This window comes from Callorhinchus milii, unplaced genomic scaffold, assembly GCF_018977255.1.
Source record: "Callorhinchus milii isolate IMCB2004 unplaced genomic scaffold, IMCB_Cmil_1.0 Scaffold1, whole genome shotgun sequence".
Taxonomy (NCBI): Eukaryota; Metazoa; Chordata; class Chondrichthyes; order Chimaeriformes; family Callorhinchidae; genus Callorhinchus; species Callorhinchus milii.
The window spans coordinates 62,628,596-62,648,317 of NW_024704742.1; the positions used below are offsets into that span (position 1 = coordinate 62,628,596).

At 42.5% G+C, this 19,722-nt stretch overlaps 1 protein-coding gene across 1 annotated transcript in view; it reads right to left on the reverse strand.

Annotated features, from left to right (window-relative positions):
• Positions 1 to 19,722, reverse strand: part of galntl6 (polypeptide N-acetylgalactosaminyltransferase like 6) — a 494,474-nt gene that overhangs the window by 283,370 nt on the left and 191,382 nt on the right. The window contains exon 3 of the mRNA XM_007895954.2: positions 1,975 to 2,083. Within this exon, the coding sequence (XP_007894145.1) occupies positions 1,975 to 2,083 (109 nt within the window). The remainder of the gene's footprint in view (positions 1 to 1,974; positions 2,084 to 19,722) is intronic.

Below are 19,722 nucleotides of genomic sequence, written 5' to 3' on the forward strand. Positions count from 1 at the left end.
ACTAAATTTACTGCGTGTTTTTTTACATGAATGCAGCCGCCAATTCGTGCCACAGTACCGTCCCACAAGCAGCCATTAATTGAATGACCAATTGTACTGGGGCATTGGTAACTGTAACACTGGGAGAAACATCCTTCACTTTTTGAGTAGTGCCATGGGATTTTTAACATCCAACCTGAACAGGTGGACAGGACCTGGGTTTAACATTTCATCCAAAGGACATTGTTCAGATTAAACTTTATTTAATATATAAAAGTAATACATTAAACTTGTGCCTCTCTCTTCTTTCTCTAAGTTTATTTTAATCCACTTTAAGAAAATCAAAGTTTGAATTTGGCAATAAATTGGTTTTGTTTGAATGTCGTTCAATGCAAATTCTCTAAATAATAATTGATTAATAATAAGTGATTTTTGATTTGTGAGAAAACATTCTTATATTTTTCACCCTAAGTATAAAACTGATTTCATAGTAGTGAGTGAGAGGGAAAGAAAGAGGGAGGGGGGAGAAAGAGGAACATAGGAACTTTAGTAGGACATTGAGCCCCTCAAGCCTGTTCTGCCATTCTATTAGATCAGATGAGCTCAGGGACTGCTAACAAAATTGGGGAACCGACACCGAGTCAGTGACTGGAAACGGGATCTCTGATGGGGTCAGTGGACGTCGCAAGGGAAGGTTTAAGGCTTACGTTTCAGATTTGGTTCAATGAAAGGTCGTCAATTCACAGTAAAATAAATGAAAGCTCTCTTACCTCAGTTGGTTTTCTCATCCATGAACACATGTAAATCTCACAGGACAAAATCTACATGTGCTGAAGGCAGCTAAATAAAATCAGTCTCCTCAGGAGAGAACTGCAATTCCATGGCAATAATCTGCTGTCTGAAAATCAGGTGCTCTTTAAACTGAGTGAACAGGTATAAACTGCTAAACTTCTTGTCATTTTTCTTCTCTGCAGTGACCTAGCATGCTGCTTGTAGCAAATAGCTAGGGAGGTTAATAATCATTGCTTGGAGTAGGCATGTGAGGGGGTGGATTTGTATATAAGCACATGGGAGAAGGTTGACACAATGCTGTGATCCCAATGGCAATTACAGCAGAGTGTGGCTGCACAGTTTCATCATGTGCTCATCAAAGCTGTACACGATGCCTTTGGCCATTTGCATGATTGCACATACTGATGATTCAGTCTCTTCAATTTTCCGCTGCACATCTATCTATGTGCAGATTTGTAGAATATTATTCATAACACATTGGAGGAAGCAAATTTCCAAATTGGGAAAATTATTGGTGAAAATTGTAATCAATGTTCTGCTAAGAAATACCGGTGCTAACTCATTGCTGAACGATGCAGCCATCTGAATGTCTTAAATAATCTAGTCTGCAGATGACACCCCACCCCCTCAATCCATCACATGACTCAAAGCCAACATGTAGACATTAAATGTTCCACCGGCTAAAATTACTACATATTAAAGTAAATCATGTAAAATGCTTTGAGACATTTACCCGACGTGAAAGGTGCTATATTCAATGTCTTGCCTAGGTCTTGAGATGGACCTTGAACTGGGGAAGGGAGGGAACAAGATGGAGGGACTCCAGGATCGAGATTTATCTGAGGATTGGTAGCCAAGAAAACAAAGAGCAAATCATTCTCTTTTCAAGTAATGTTATGGAAAATTTAACGTCCACCTGAGCAGATGGGCAGCAAAACTCAAGTTGGTACTTATTTATAATGTAATGGCTTAGAATAATGGCCATTGTTATGACAAGAATATCTGCATCCAATACTGAACATTTAATGAGACCACAAATTTTCCCCTTGCCAAACTGATTGCTGTGCCTTTGCGTGTTCCTATTTTAAGCTCACTCCAATGAGGTTTGTAGATTCACTGACAATGGGAACAATTCTTCTCCAAATCTTTGCACTTCAGAGGAATTTAAAGTGATTCTTAAACAAAAAATCAATCAACTTGTACCTGAACGCATTAAGTCTTTGCGAATAGTTTCATAGTTGTGCCAATCCTTCCTTTTCAGGCCATCTGCCCAGCTGTAGGAACGCTCTTCATTTGGACCAAATGGAAAACCCTGAAAAAAATAATTGAATTTGTTCTTCACACTGGTATTCAATGTCATATGGAATTATATAATGGATTATCGATTTTTATCCGGTTTCTAAATGATGAATGTCAGACTCTAAGATCTCCAAAGGCGATTGAGCATAAATCCTAGAATAGTCATCCGTCCCCACATCGTCACCACTCAAATCTATCCCTCTCATTCCCTTCTGTGCACTACATATCAATCCCTCCTGGCTCCAGCAACACAGCAACCAATATGGCCTACATACGCATTAATATTCCATATCTGTGTACCAGAGTTTCACTATACTGTGCACTTTGGATCCAAAACCACATTTTTTACCAGCTCAAAGTGATTAGGAGTCAAAGATGTGTGTCCGTTTAATAATGCATTGAAATAGATGCAAAAAAATCATCTGGAAATTACTACAGTTCAGTAAATAATAAACATAAAGAAATTGAATACAGAGAAATTGGCACAATTTATTTTTCTGTAAATATTCAATATATTTGTTCTGCTGAAATATTAAAATGTAATTATTTGGGTTGTACCTACAGCCAATCTAGAACTTTTGGAATTTCAGTGTTGGTAAATATAGAATCCGCATCGTTGTTTCAATGATCAATCCATTTCTAGTTTCTCCCAACAGCGTTTTACTTTTGCTTGGGAAAGAACTGAACATTAGGGTTGAATTTTTTTCATTCCAATTCTCTCCACCTTTCTCCTAAAGACACAGATTCCTCCTGGGGTTTGGTTCTGAAGGAACCAGTCCCTCTCCATTGCTTGGCCCCAGTTCCCAAAGTTTCTGTTTCTGCTAATTCTGCAAGATAAAGCCTTAATTGGGAAATGTAGTCCTTGCTGAGCAAGCAGCAGGAGGCTTGCCAGACAGTGCTGTCAATGACAAGCTATGTGGTTTAGCTGCTTAAACCCCAGCAGTACTCTAACACACACTCTGGGGTCCCCAAGTATTGGTTTGTGCCAACCTGCACCTAATACTCTACAGAATTAGGTAAGCAGGATGCATTCCCCTGGATAGAGAGTGTGTGTTCCTTTCCAGACATAGGAGATTTCCATACAAAGGTAATATGCATATCTGGAACTTTCAGTTTGATTCTGATGCTCTTGAACATAGCAGTGGGATTCTACATATGTCAGGCATCTGGCTGACCAAAAAATATACTGTATATACTTTTTGTGTCAGCTGAATCAGTGAGCACTGCTGCATTATTCTCTTGTGGAGAGGATCGTAGCTGAGCCTCAATTCTGTCTTCACTTTTTACACATACTTACTTTCCAACAGGGTTACAGGATGGTGATGAGGTGTTAGTACCTTGAGTGAAATGTTATACCCTCCCAGATGAGAGCAGATACCTGAACACAAACCTGGGATCTCCAAAGTAAATGGGTGGCTTATTGAAAAAATAAATGTCTCAACAACAAAACATTATATTTGTAATAATAATAATCCCTGCATTTGACATAGGGTCTTATCACATCTTCAAGATGTCTTAAAGTTCTTCACAGAATATACTGTAAAGTAAATTGACTATATTTTGTTGGGGAAACACGGCTGCCAATTGCACACAGCAGTGTCCCACAATCCATTGGATTGAATCACCAAATTATTATAATTTTCTTTTGAAGAGATTATTACCCTTCAAATGCTCTGGGACGTCCTCCCAACTTGAAAAATTTGTATAGTGCCTTTCACGTTAGGAGGACATTCCAATGCACTTTAAAAATAAAATCATCAGAAAATATGAGAGAAGAATATTACCCAGTAAAATATATTTTTATTAAGTGATTCAAGGCTTTGTACAGTATGAACAATATAAAATGGATTACCTCTGTTGTTCACTTTAGAAGAATTTGACCCATTTCCCAGGCAAATTTTAATTCAATAAGATCCCAAACTGCATTGAGCTGCTGTCATACCACATTTACACTAATTAAAACAAATGGTTTAAAGCATGATGTACAATTAGATAACAGGAATAACTAAAGGCACAAAACAATTTGCAGATTTAAAATAAATATTTAACATCATGTTTTATTTATACGTGTATCACCATGATTTTATTAAAAGCAATAAACTATTATCTGCTGCTCATAAGCATCCCATTACTTTAAAAGTAGATGTTCCACTTGGATACAAAGCAAAAAGAGAAAGAGAACCGTACATGAGATTCTTATTATAGTAGTTAAACACAGACATTTGAAACGTCTCAAAGCGCTTCACAGAATATACTGTAAAGTGAATTGACTGTGTATTTTGTGGGCGAAATGCAGTAGTCAATTGCGCACAGCAGTTTTCATGTGTGTGATCTACTCTCAGTTTTCAACTCAGATTCCTTGTTAAGAAATCCCATTCAGAAATGTCACAAATTAACTTCCAGTACTATAACTAAAAGGATTTAGATGAGATCAAATGGGTCGTTTTCATCAGACCTCTCTTGTGATCTTGGACCAAGAAGGACTCATGCCAGTAATGAAGAACTATAGTGTTGGTATCAGGGGTGGAACTGTCTAGCCACAAGGTCTCTGATCCGCCTGATGTACCAACACCTGTGAAAAAGACTGCTTTTTGATCTCAACTAATTCTTTTTAGTAGGAGTAGGAGTAGCTGTACACCACCAAAGTAGAATATTCACAACTGGAATCTATATTGTCTCCAATCTTGTCATTTTAGCTTTATGTTGGCTTTCACACAGACAGTTCTAAAGGAAACGTTGTCTTTCAAAATCAAAGAGTGCAATTATCTTGTCTATTGTAGGGCTTTAGTGCAGTAGTCATTACAGGAGTATTTTTTTTTAGTTTTACATATAGTTTTGGTGGTGTCATCCCTGTGCCAACTTTTGCGATGTAATTTAATACCAGTAAGAAAGCGTTATCACTCAAGCAGAAAAGTGCCAAACCAAACTAATAATTAAAGTGTGTACCAAATTGAGAACAGTAATCATTTTGCATCACTTGTTGACCACCTTGGATAAAAATACTAATGATAACCCTTGTATTTATTGTGTCATTGAAATGTCTCAAAGTGCTTTACAGGAATTACTGTAAAGTGTATTGAATGTATATACGTAGATGACTGTGACAGCCAATTTGACCACAGTACTATCTCACAAATAGCGTGAAGTGAGTTAGGAATTTTACCTGAGGAATTGTTGGCTTCATGTTCCTTGCAAGTTCTTCTGATAACTTTTACAATTCAATTTATATAGTACTTTTCACTCTGCTGCTCATGTACCAGGCTCTGAACCACTATCACTCTGGTTGTTACCAGGCTCCACTGATCCCTTTTGCAGAACGGATCGATTTGAAGATCCTCATACTCACTTTCAAATCACTTCACACCCTGGCAACTCCCTGTCTTTCTGATCTGTTCAGATCTCAATCACTGATCTGCTCAGACCTCCTTCGCTCAGCTGGCTTGGGTCTTCTGCACATCCCTCATCCTCTCCATTCCACCATTGGCAACTGTACTTTCAGCCACTATACCCCAAATCTCTGGAACTTCCTACTTCAATCCTTCCAACTTATCTCTCTTTGACCATCTTCAAATCACAACTAAAAACTTTCCTCTTTGAGCGTGCCTTTGGTCACCTCCCTCCCTTTACAGCTCAGAGTCAAACCGTACCGCTGTTATGAGCTCCGAGATGCTACTTGTAAAGTGAAGGTGGCTATATAAATATAAATTATTGTTGTTGCTGTTCACATAGGGAAGCTTTCCCAATGCTCTTAAATATGTGAACGGAGGCACATTTGAAGTGCAGTTTTATACTTCTATGTAATGTCAATTTTACTTTTTAAAAAAGAATCCATTAGATCCATTGGCAGATCTACAGAAACAACCATGTTTGAGGGGTAAATGGCTCACTATGTTTTCACACATGTATCACACATATTGTGACCTTGAACCTCTAATAAAAGGATGTCATTTCTAATGCATCTCAATGATTCCTGAATAAGGAACTTGTGGATTTGTGGACTCCTGTTTTTTGATCAGGTTTTTTGGAGCTGAATTGGCTCCAAGATGACATGTTTGGCAACAGAATGTCGGAATCAAGCCCTCTGTGGTAGTCTCGGTAGTATTCCGAGACCAACGGGTCCACAGTATTCCAGGGCACTGTTGATGACAGCACAGCCAACCTGGCTCATCAGCAGGACCTGGAAGGGCAGACCAGTCACTGGGGCCAAAGAACCATGCCACTCAGCTCCTGTTAACCCTGCAAACCAAAGCACTAGCAGATAGGGTGGTCCTAGCTGCACAAGCAACAACAACAACAAGATTTCATTTATAGAGCGCCTTTCACGTCGGGAGGACGTCTCAAGGCACTGGACAGTTGGGTCAGGACCCGAGCAGGGGGGAAATGGTCAGGGTGAGGGGAGGGAAGAGACGGAACAAGGAGGGGGTAGAGAGTCGAGAGGGGAGCTGAAGGCACGGTCAAAGAGAAAGGTCTTGAGACCGGCCTTGAAGGAAGAAAGGGAGGAAGCGGCGAAGACACTGGGGGATGGAGTTCCAGAGCCTAGAGGCTGAGAGGCTGAAGGCCCGGCCACCGATGGTAGTGCGGTTGGGGCAGGGGATATGGAGCAGACCGGAGCTAGAGGAACAGAGGGTATGGGCAGGTAAGTAGGGGAATAGTAGGTCAGAGAGGTAGGAGGGAGCAAGGCTGTGAATGGCTTTGTAGGTGAGGATGAGGATCTTGAATTTGATCCTCTGGGGGATGGGAAGCCAGTGGAGGTGAGCGAGGGTGGGAGTGATGTGGTCGCGAAAGCTTGACAGTGCTATCAATTGCAAGCCATGCGATTTTAGCTGGTTGGACTCCAGCAGTACCCCAACTCTGCGGTCTCCAAGCCTTGGTTCTTGCCAACCTGCGCCTAAAACTTTCCGCAATTAGGTAAGCAGGATGTGTCCTCCAGGGAGAGAGTGCACATTCCAACAATCTATCTCTGGGATTTCCATGTGTAGTTTCATGGAAATCTCAGCTTGGTTTGGATACTCTTAAGCATGGTCATGGGTTTCCACATGTGTAGGAAACCTGGCTTTGGTTTGAACAATTAGCAGGAGCTGAGTGGAAAGTATCCCTGCTCCCCATCTTACTGGTCTGTCATCAGCAGCGGCCTTCTGTATTGCGTACCTGCATGACTCGAGCATTGGAGTATCAGGTCAGTCACAGAGGGTTGTCTCGATCTGACATTCCAATGCCATAACGTATCAACGTGAAGCCAGCTCTGCTCCAAATATCCTGCCCAAGGAATATTGATACTCCACATGGACCTCCAACCTTCCTAATCCAACGTCTCTTTCCTATATCCATCCATTCCCTTCTCCCAAGTTTCCCCTCAAATGCTTAGACTAAGTTCCAATCTAATTTTTGAATAATGCCATTTGATTAATACTGAATATGATGTGATACTGTGCCAGGTCTGACTTTGTCCTGAAATATCCTGATGGATTCTCTTTGAAAATATCGAAATGGTTAGTTTTTTTCAAAAAAGGCAACAATCACTATGTAATAATAATCCTTGCATTTGATACAGCACTTTGATATTGTTGAGACATCTCAAAGTGCTTCACGGAATATATTGTAAAGTGGACTGACTGTGTATTTTGTTGACTCTCTTTTGAGATGAGTTTATAATGAAATGTTCTATTATAAGAGCACACTAAAGGATTTTCAACACTTAGTAAATAGAGCAAAATAACCCCCATCGTGTTCATTAGCAAAAAGCAATTTATGCACCAGACAGTCTTTCTCACTGTTATGAACACCTACAAGAGTATCCATCTATTCAGCAATCCTGAACCTGATTAAAATCTTTCCTTACCATAATTCTCCATTGTGGACATATTATTTAAGAACATGTGAATGAGAGCATACATTACTGGTGAATAATTATTACAGACGCATGACTCTATTGGTGCAAAGGCAAACCTTCCTCCCATAGCAGAGAACATTAATTACAGTGAAAGGCAGATTTCTCTTAATAAAAATAACTATTTCACAATTTCTGGTGAAAATAAGGAACGAGTCAGACCACATCCACTCTTGCATTAATTTTACAGGAATTCAGTGATTACAAATTTTAAATGGAATTGCAAAAGTAAACCCAGAACGATATTCAGACAGCAGAAAAGTTATGATAGGGTTTAGACTTACAAAAGGTAATTTCAGAAAAGTTACCAGGAAGCTTTTCTTTATCCTAAGGCTAATTAACAACTAGCAAATTAACAGCTGCTGCATTTGCTTAGGTAATACAATTTACAGAAAATCCTCTGAAATGATTTAAGGTGACTGTAAAATATATTATAATAAATGTAAGGATTTTATTAACTCTGTGCTGGGCCCTGAGTTCATAGTTCCTGTGTGGGTCTTGATCCAACTGCCATATGACCCAACTCGTGTCCTCTCGTGCACCAGACTCCGTGACCCCATCACTCCCTCCCTCGCCCAACTCCACTGGCTCCCCATCCCTCAGAGTATCGACTACAAGATCCTCGTCCTCACTTTCAAGGCCATCCATGGACCTTGCCCCCTCCTACCTCTCTGACCTGCTGACTCCCTACCAACCTGCCCACTCCCTCCGTTCAGCGGGCTCCGGCCTACTCCATGTCTCCCGCCCGACCTGCCCTACCATCGGTGGCTGAGCTTTCAGCCTATCTGCCCCCACACTCTGGAACTCCATCCCACGGTCACTTCACCTCGCTTCCTCCCTTGCCTCCTTTGAGGCTGGTCTCAAGACCCTCCTCTTCGATCGTGCCTTCAGTTGCCCTCCCACCTCTCTGCCTTCCCTCACCCCTACAGCACCTCTACCCCATGCTCGGGTCCTGATCCCTGACTGTCCAGCACCTTGGGACGTTCTCCCATCGTGAAAGGCGCTCTATAAATGTAATTTTGTTGTTGTTGTTGTTGAGGTGAAATTGTTCCCAAATGAGCCAGACTTAAGGAAGGAAACAGATAAAATGCATCCTTAAAAGATGTCCTTAATAACAAGCCTAGAAGTCAACATCCACACTCTTACCCTCCTCTTTCTCCAAACCGACTCCCGCCCCCCAGCGACGCTTTGGGTGAATGGTTTGTCCAACCCTGTTGAAAATTCAACTTTAACAATATGCTTTACTTAGAGAATGAATCATTATTCCCCTTTATAAAAGCAGAAATTCTATCCCACTTCACCAGATATTGGCTTAAAATGTTAGATCCTGTGTAAAGTATAGTGAATGTTTACCTTGATAACAAAATGCAGAGATCTCAGGTCACTGCCAACCACTTTTGACTTTTGTCATTTCCATTACACCATTGGATTAAACTGGATGTTATAAATAGATCCAACTGATAAACTCCCCTGTCTACACACATATACACACCCACACACCGAAACCTAGCGTCCAATATGTGTGTGGTGGGGAGGAAATCATTTAGATAAACTGAATAGATCTATAAGAATAGAAGGTTGAAAGCACCACTATGATAGAGGCAGTTATTCCATCTAATGACTCACTGGCTATCTCTCTAATGATGCCCATTAATCCAAGAGAATTGTTTCTCTCCACAGGCTCAATTTCTATCACATTCCACTTTGGTTTTCCCTTCTCTCAAGCCTATAGTTATAATAGAATTTTAAAGAAATATCTGGTACAAATCCCTTCAATAAACTTTATTAAAAATACCCCTACGTCTAATTAAATATAAATGTCTTAAAGTTATTTTTTCAGATCTTAATTTATGGAAGCCAGCCAGCATCCTGATTGGACAAGATAATCTTTAATATATTTCTGTTCAGGCCCAATCGGCAATGTAATGTCAGAGGCAATTGTCCAAATTTCTTCTGTCCAGCATTCTGGCCTCAACCATCCTTCCAGGCAATCCATTCCAGACATTAATCAATCTCTGGGTGAAGAAATACTCTATTTCTGTTGTCTGTCCTGAAGTTGCCCTTTTCAGCCCTGAATCTGTGTCTATTAGTTTTGTTGCTTTACTGTATCCCTCTATAAATAATAATTGCTGAATTTGATAAAGTGCCTCATCATATGGCCAGGATGTCTCAAAGCGCTTCACAGCATTTTATTGTGAAGTGTGATGACTGTATTTTTAGGTGAAAGCACCACTATGTGGGGTAGCTCCTGCTGCAGTTTGTTTGCTGCCTGTGCTCTCTTGGTTCTCGGGCCTGCCCTATTATCTGACATTACAAGACACATACCATGTGATAGGTTGCAGCTTGGCTCAGCTAGTAGCACTCAAACCCCTGAGTCAGAAGGTTGTGGGTTCCACTTGAGCTTGATTTCATCATCTAGGACCAGGTTCACTCTCCAGTGCAGTGGTGATGACCTCTGTGTTGTCTAAAGTGCCATATTTCAAATGAGATTTTTGAAAATGCTTCTCAATTCTATTCTATCCTAACCGCCGTGGTGGCGGTGTGGCTCTCATCTCCTGGTCCCTGCTCGGCCTATCCCCTTATTCCTCTGGAACCTTCCCCTCCTTTGAGCACCTTATCCTTTATCACCCCTCCAAATTTTCCCTCAAAATTCTCCTTATCTATCGCCCCCCCAAGCCCTCCCTCACCTTCATCCCCGACATCTTCACCCTCCTATCTTCCCTCTCCCTCAGTTCCGAATGTCTCCTAAACCTCAGCGACTTCAACCTCCACTTCACCCCCTCCTACTCTGCCTCTACTGACTTTTTCTCCCTTATCTCTTCCCTCAATCTCTCCCTCCACATTAACTCTGCCACCCACGTCCACGGTCACACCCTTGACCTGGTGATCACTCGGGGCCTCAATGTCTTGGACATCACCGTCATCGACAAAGAGATCTCGGACCATTACTTCATCTCCCTTAATTCCTCAATCCCTCTCCCCACCACCACCCAACAAAATCTCCCCCCCCCCTCCCACTTGACTGCCTTGGAGTCATCTGAACTCCTTCCCCTCTGGACTTCCTCCAGCAATGACCTATCCTCCTTGGTCACTTTTCTCCACAGCTCCCTCTCCTCCACTCTCGATTCCCTTGCTCCCCTCTCTTTCCGAACCATCTCCTATTCACATAAGTCACCATGGTACACCAGCCACCTCCGCTCCCTTAAAGCGCAGGTGCGTGCTGCTGAGCGCACCTGGCTTAAATCAAACTTAATGGTCCATCGGCAGAACTGGCTGGACCATATGAAATCCTATCACTCTGCCCTCACCTCCCCTAAATTGTTGTTCTACTCCAAGACAATCTTGGAGGCTAAGGACACCCCAGGCTCCTCTTCTCCATCACCAACTGGCTCCTCCGTTCAACCTGTCACACCTCGCCCATCCTCACCTCAAATGCCATCTGCGAGGTGATGCTGGACTTCATCGAATCCAAAGTCGAGGGAATCCACTCAGCTGCCTCTGCAACTGCATCTGCTTCCCTCTATCCATCTCCCCCCCCCCCCCCCCCCACCCCCACCCCGGCCCCTACTCATCCCTCCCTCCACACCTTTCAACCTGTTTCTCCTTCCACTCTCATCACCATCAAAACTCACATGAAACTGACCACCTGCTCACTCGACCCCATCCCTACCCCTCTCCTTACCTCCCAGCTCCACCTCCTTTCCCCTCTACTCACTGACCTCATAAACCTCTCCCTGTCCTCTGGTACTGTTCCCATCTCATTAAATACCACCATCATCAATCCTATCCTTAAAAAACCCTCCCTGGACCCATCTCTGCTCCCAAACTACTGCCCCATCTCCAACTTTCCTTTCTGCTCCAAGGTCCTGGAATGAGTTGTTGATTCTCAGCTGCTCTCCTTCCTCTCCCGCCACTTCCTTCTCAAACCCCTCCAATCAGGTTTCCATGGTGCCCACAGCACAGAAACAGCCCTGGTCAAAGTGACAAATGACATTCTGTCCATCTGCGACCAGGACTCCATCTGTGACTAGGGCTCACTTCCTCTACCTCCTCGTCCTCCTTGACCTCTCTGCTGCATTCAACACTGTCGATCACTCTATCCTCATCCACCGCCTCTCCTCTCACCTCAACCTTCACGGCTCTGTCCTTGACTGGTTCAGATCGTACCGCTTACACCGCCTCCACTTATCTCCACAAACGGTTTCTCCTCTAGCCCCCGCACCATCTTGTGTGGCGTTCCTCAGGGCTTTGTCCTCGGTCCCCTCCTCTTCAATATATAAATGCTCCCCCTTGTTGACATCATCCACAGACATGGGGTCAACTTCCACATGTATGCGCAGATGACACCCAACTGTACCTCTCTGCCTACAACCTTGACTCCAGGACCACTGCTGGCTGACAGAATGTCTGTCAGACATTAAGTCCTAACTTCAGTTGAACGTCAACAAGACCAAGGCTTTCCTGATTGGCTCCCATCAGTGTCTCCATACCTCAGGCGCTGACAGCATCACCATCCATGGTCGCACGCTCCACCTTACTAAACCAGTCCAGAACCTTGGCATCTTGTTTGACCCTCAACTATCCTTTTTGCCCCACATCTGCGCCATAACCAGCTCTGCCTTGCCCCACCTCTACAACATTGCCCAGCTCTGCCACCGCAGGCCACCAAAACCCTCATACAAGCTTTAGTTATATCAAGGCTTGACAATGCAAACTCAACAACAAGAACAAAATTACAATTGTAAAGCGCCTTTTACATTGGGAGGACATCCCAAGGTACTGGACAAATAGAGTTATGAACCCAAGCTGGGGGGCGGTGACAAGGAGGGTGGAGGGCAGGGGGGGAAGCAGGGAGATCGAAAACACGGTCGAAGAGGAGGGTCTTGAGGTGGATCTTGAAGGTGGCAAGGAAGGGGGTGAGGCGGAGGGACTGCGGGATGGACTTCCAGAGGGAGGGGGCAGAGTGGCAGAAGGCCCGCCCACCAATAGTGGGGCAAGCAAGTTGGGGGACGTATAGCAGGTCGGAGCCCGCTGACTGGAGGGAGCGAGCAGGATTGTAAGAGGTTAGGAGGTCGCAGAGGTAGCGGGGAGCAAGACCATGGAGAGCTTTGAAGGTGAGTACTGTACGTTGCTTGTCACCCTCCCCAGCTCCTCCCTCCATAGGCTGCAGATCATGCAGAACTCTGCAGCCCATGTCCTCTCCCACACTAGACTCCGCGACCCTATCACCCCCATCCTCTCCCAACTCCACTGGCTTCGCATCACAGAGGATACAGTTCAAGATACAGGTCCTCACCTTCAAAGCCCTCCATGGTATAGCTCCTCCCTGCCTCTGCAACCTCTTAACCCCCTACCATCCTGCTTGCTCCCTCCGCTAAGCGGGCTCCGGCCTGCTTCACATCCCTGCCTCGCTCGCCTCACTATTGGCGGGCGGACCTTCTGCACTCTGACCCCACCCTCTGGAACTCCAACCTGCAGTCCCTCCGCCTCGCTCCTTCCCTTGCCAACTTCAAGACCTATCTCAATACCCTCCTCTTCGACCGTGCTTTTGATCTTCCTACTTCCTCCCCTGCCCTCCCCGCACCCTGACCCCCAGCTTAGGCCCTAAACTCTGTCTGTCCAGCTCCTTGGGTCGTTCTCCCAAAGTAAAAGGCGCTTTATAAATGTAATTTTGCTGTTGTTGCTGTTTCTGCTTGCAAAAGCCATCTAAATATCTAACTCTTTCACTTTCCCCCAGAAGCTAGTTGTGCGTCTGTGCATCTGTCCATTTCATCTGTCTGTAGATGTACCTCTTTGACCGCGATTTTGGTCATCTTTCCCCTCTTTGGTCTCACAGTTTGGGTGCCCAGCCAGGAGTTTTAAGTGCTTTGAGACGTCCTCCCAATGTGAAGGGTGCTATATATAGGAATATGTAAATTTTATTGCAGTAAGTTGTTGCCAATATTATTTGCTCTTTGTATGTACACAGTAAATAATAATATGATATAATAATCCTTGTATTTGATATAGCGCTTTTCACGTCTTCTAGAAGTCTTAAAGCGCTTCACAGAATATGCTGTAAGGTGAATTGACTGTATATTTGTGGGCGAAACGTGGCAGCCAATTGCGCACAGCAGTGTCCCACAAACAGTCATGGATTGAAATGACCAATTTATTATTGTTTTGTTTTGGAGGGATTATTATTAGGCATGTGGAGTAAGGAAACTTGCCCAAGTTTTCGCCCTGCCTGGAAATGAAACAAGGTGTCTCACTTGCAAGGCGAGTGCTCTAACCACTGAGTTACAGGACTCCACAATATAATGTGACGTGGATGGCAGCTTAATGCAAAAAGCCAGCCGTCCTGTGGGAAGTGAGCAGGTGTGTTATCAGGGAATTTCTGTTGCAGTGAAGCACATTATAACAGTACTGCACTATATTAATTTGTCTGAGATCTGTCCACCTTGTAAGCGGAATAACATTAAGAATTCAAGTAGTGAGGGAAAAGACTGGGAAATATATAAACTACTTTACGAAAAAACAAACAAAAAATATAATGCCCTTTATAGTAATAATAATAATTGTTGCATTTGTTATAGCGCCTCATCACATCTTCTAGACGTCTCAAATCGCTTCACAGAATATACGCTTGCAAGGCGAGTGCTCCAACCACAACGCTACATGACTCTTTAGTGCTGCAGCAAATGCAATTTGATATCCTAAATCTTGACTTTAAGGACCATTGGTGGTTTGCAACTCAGGAAGTGAAACTGGTGACACAATACAAAATACTAATTTACACATGTATAGCATCTTTAACGTTGGGAGGATATAGGGGAGATGCTGAAGAGGATGGGGGAGGTGGGTAAAAGTTGACCAAAAGCACAGTCATAAAGATAGATCGTAAGAGCAGCTTTAAAGGTGGGGAGGGAGGGGCAAAGCAGAGTTACAAAGAGCAGAGGGCAGAATGGCTGAAAGCTCACCCACTGGTGGTGGTGCGACGGGACATTACGTGGAGAATCAATGGTTCAGGCAAGGACAGCTGAGAGAAAAACATTCAACCTTAATAATTGTGGAAACAGTTGTGTTATAAGAATGCGATTGTCATCTTCTGATTTTTCTGCTATGACAAGAATTGTTTCCCCCTTCCCTTTCATTCTAGACCCTCGTTTGCTCCACTATTGTGATTTGAAGGATTTGCTTATCTCCCTGTTTTGAAGCTTAACCAGATGTGCATGTTTATGCATCAGTTGTTCAGTTTGTTACAATTTCCTTATAATTACAAGAAGTCTGTGTTGATGTCAGCAATTTCTCGAATTCTGCAATTTTATTTTACAACCATTGTTAAATTGCTCAGTCAGTCTTACAATCAGTTTTCATTGCAGATAGCTTGCCTCATTGAGTTCTGATTGCCTGCTTCCTTTGATGAGAACACATTTGACGCTGGATGGAGCAGGATTTTCAGACGTTTTATTGTCACCAGAAAAATATTCTCTCTCACTCTCTCTGCCTTTTGTTGTCATTGCTGTTTTTAACAGACAGCGCTGGGAAAGAAAAAAAATCATGTGCTACCTGTACTTCTCCTGTTTCTGCCTGCTGCTTAATTCTACCGCTTATCCACCGTATGTAAGATAGTGCAGACTCATTATGCTGGATGAGAAAATAAATTATGTTTATTGTAACTTTTGTTTTACAAGTTTTAAAATGATTTTGTCTCACCTTCTTTTGAATTCCCCCTGTACCTCACACCTTTCCTTTCCGTGGTATAGAACAGGTTTCTATCAAATCCATATGTGGGCTGAATACATGAGGTGGTCAAGTCAAGATTGTGACCAGTGAAATTAAGAACTTCTTCTCCCAATGGGTTGACAACTTGTCAGTGCTGGTCTTAGAGCAAAGTCAATCGGATCATTTAGAAGAAAATTTGACAAGCATATGAAGAGGATTTTTTTTTCGTCAGCCAGGTGTCTTGACACATGTGGAAACCCATCCCCATGTGTAAGAGTATCCAAACCAAACTGAGAATTCCATGCATTGAACCTACATATGGAAATTCCAGAGATAGATCATTGGGGGACCAGGAATTCTGGAACTTCTTCCCTCTACCACTGTCTCACCCCTTCTTTTTCTGTCTTTAAGCCCTGCCTCAAATCCTAACTCTTTGAACACTGCTGTGGCCACTTCCCTCTCCCACTCGTTTGCTCGGTGTCCAACCCCATTCCTGAGATGGAGTTGGACGCTGAGCAAGGGAGTGGGAGAGGGAAGTGGCCACAGTGCTGCTGAGATGTTAACCTATGTGATGGGGCACTTGTTGTTGTTGAATTCTTCACATTTTGGTTCTGTTATCCTTGCAAGCCAAAGCCCTCATGAGTAGGGTGGTCCTGGTTAGGCAAGCAGTAAGAAGCCTGCCAGATGACATTTTCAGTGGCAAGCCATGCAGTTTTGCCTAGTTCAACTCCAGCAGTAGCCACACAAACACTCGGCAGTCCTAAGCCGTCTCTCTTGCCAACCTGTGTTAAATACTTTCAGGATTTAGGTAAGCAGGGTGTGTCCCTCCAGAGAGAGTGCACACTCCTTTCTAGACACATGCAAATTTGCATGAGTAGGTGGCATTCATATATAGAACTCTGTCTGGGTTGGATTTTATTAAGGATGGTGAAAGGTTTCTGCATGTGTTAGATACCTGGCTGAGCAAAACAAATACAGCACAATGGTTCGATCCAATGCTGGTCAAAGCCTTCAACAACCAATAATATTCATACCTCCTGTTATCAATGGGATACTAGCCTACTCTTTACATTCTATGTGTGGTATGCTTTGATGGTTTTAAATGTTTTATTTCTAATGATAAGTTTTTAATGCTTAACAAAGGGTGCAGGGGGAAGCCAATTCTATTTGCCTGTTGGCTACTGCATGGATCACATCCAAAAGACTTGGGATTCCCCCACTACAAGAGGATAAAGCAGGATGACCTTCTGCAGACGTCTTAGTCAAATAGCTGTATTCATTTAACATGTAATTCCTTTAATGAGACCAGTTACAGGATTGGGTATTAGTGGTCCTGAGGGAGATCAGACTTAATTAAATGGAATTTATACATTGACAGCATTTTACCTCCAGTTTGAATGTAAATGTAAAGCTTATCAGCGAACACAGTAAAAACCTAAGCAATGTCAAACGTAGCAACTGATTACATTTGTTAGATGTGGTGGTTGTAATGGCTTTTTCTCCGTTAAATACACCGTTAAGTTAAGCTTCTTGTCAAGATTAGCCTCATTTGTCAAAGAAGCGGACAATTTCAAGAAACATAATCATTTGATCAGCTTCCAATATCTCGGTCAATGGCAGTACAAAACCACGTGCACAAGTTAAACAGGTTGATGCCTTTTACTTCCCATAATGCTCATTGAAACTTTGGAGGAAATACCCACAAAGATCACCACATTTAACACCTGGAGGATAATAATAATAATAATCCTTGCATTTGATATAGCGCTTCACAGAATAGACTGTAAAGTGAATTGACCGTATATTTGTGGGCGAAACGCGGCAGCCAATTGCGCACAGCAGTGTCCCACAAACAGTCGTGGATTGAAAATGACCAATTTATTATTGTTTTGTTATGTGATTATTTGTTATGTAATGGATGTGATGCATTCATTTGGTTAGACCTGCTGACACATGTGAAGATGTGACATTTACTATTATAATGTCAGAGGAGAGTAAGGACAATGATCCTTGCATTTCATATACCATGTATTCTGTTGTAATGTCTTAAAAACATCCACCAGGTGTCAGCTTGGCTCAGTTGGTAGCACTCTTGCCTCAGAAGATGTGGTTGAAGCTCTACATCTAGACTTTGAACTGATATGGTGTAGGCTGCCACTCCATTGCAGTGCCAGGCATTGCTGGGAATGTCATCCTACAGATGAGTCATAAAACCAAGGTCCCACCTGGCTCTTCAGGTGGACGTTAGAAATCCCTATGGCACTAGAGAAGGGAGTTTCTTCCAGTGTCCTGGTCAACAGTCTCCCAAATAAAATTAGTCATTCATGTGATGGCTATTTGTGGGACATTGCTGTGTTAGATGCCTTGTAGTCACTACACTTCAGAGGGAATATTGTGAAGTGCTTTGAGACATCTCAATGATTTGATAAGTTACTGTATCAAATACAAGGATTACTAAGAATCCTTCATTGACACTATTCAATAAAAGTCAAAAGGATGCTGTTTCGATTTTCGCTCCTTCGAAAGTTGATTGTGAAGTTATTGTTTTGAGCTGGGACCATTTCCAATGCAAAACTGTTTAGTGAAATACTATCAGAGTTTGCAATAAAATGTTGTAAACTGATATTAAACAGGAACATTACTTATAAAAGAAGATGGATATGTGGCAGATTTATATTTAGTAATGTCAGAGAGCAAGAGCCTTCCATTGCTATATAGGATGCAACAAGCATAAAGGACATGATGAATAGCCTTGTTACTCTTCCTGATTGAAATGCTTAACCAATGTCTTATCTAAACGCATAATTACCTCTGTCAAACTAGAGAATGGTGTTGTTGATGATGACTTTCGTTTCACAGTGACATCAATTACAGTGTAAAAAGATATAAAATTATTTCACACCAAGATTTTGAATGATGTTACATACTTATCTGGAATACCACACTTGAATATTAACACAAGACTATGTATTTATGTTAGGAAATGAATGAAAAACATACTTTGCATTGTTGCGCTTTAATCTTCCTTCCTTCCTTCCTTCCTTCCTTCTTTCCTTTCAAGAATCAATGCTTGGGGACCTCAGAGTGTGCTTTGGTGTTTAACCAGCTAAAACTGCATAGTTGAGAGCAATACCACCATTGAGAGCAATGTTTAGTATTCTGTCAGGGTGAAACCTTGGGCAAGTTTCTTAACTCCACACACCTGATAATTATCCCTCAAGAAAAAAAAATTGGTCACTTCAATCCATGACTGTTTGTGGACTACTGCCGCGTTTTGCCCACAAATATACAGTCAATACACTTTACAGTATATTCTGTGAAGTGCTTTGAGACGTCTCGAAGACGTGAAAAGCTCTATATCAAATGCAAGAACTATTATTATTTCTATTATAAGCTTCTCACTAATTGACCAGCTAGGACCTCCCAAACCATGAATGCTTTGGCTTGCAGGGTTTACAATTTACAGTAGAAGAATCCCTGATTCCCAGAATGATCAGCAGGTGCTGTCCTTCAAATGGAATAGATCCCGTTTGCTTGTTCTTCAAGTAGACATTAACGATCCATTGACACTATTTGAAAGGAGAAGGGAATTGCTCTTATTTTCTTGGCCACATACCTCAGAAAAATTGCTGATTCACCTCATAACTGTTTGTATGACCTTGTCATGCACATAATGCCTGCCACTTTTGCTTTCAGCAATAATATAACAACATCTTGCATTTATATATCACCATTCACATGGGGTAGGAGTGCTTAATGATGTCATAGTTTGGCACTGAGCTGGGGATAAAGGTAACAAAGAGGGAGTTCCAGAGGTAAAACAGTGGCTACAAACGGCAGTCATTGCTGTGATTTTTTTGGGGTGCGCTAAGTTGCTATAAGAATGCAAGTTCTTATATAATGCTGCATTTCAGCCTCAGTGGGTTAAACAAATGTGATTCAAACAAAGAGATTGCACTGTGAGCTGTTTTTCGTCACTTGGGAACCCCTGGTTTGTAACATCATCCAAGCCTCTGAATAAGGATTATTTTCCTGTAATTGCTCCAACCCACACAAAATCC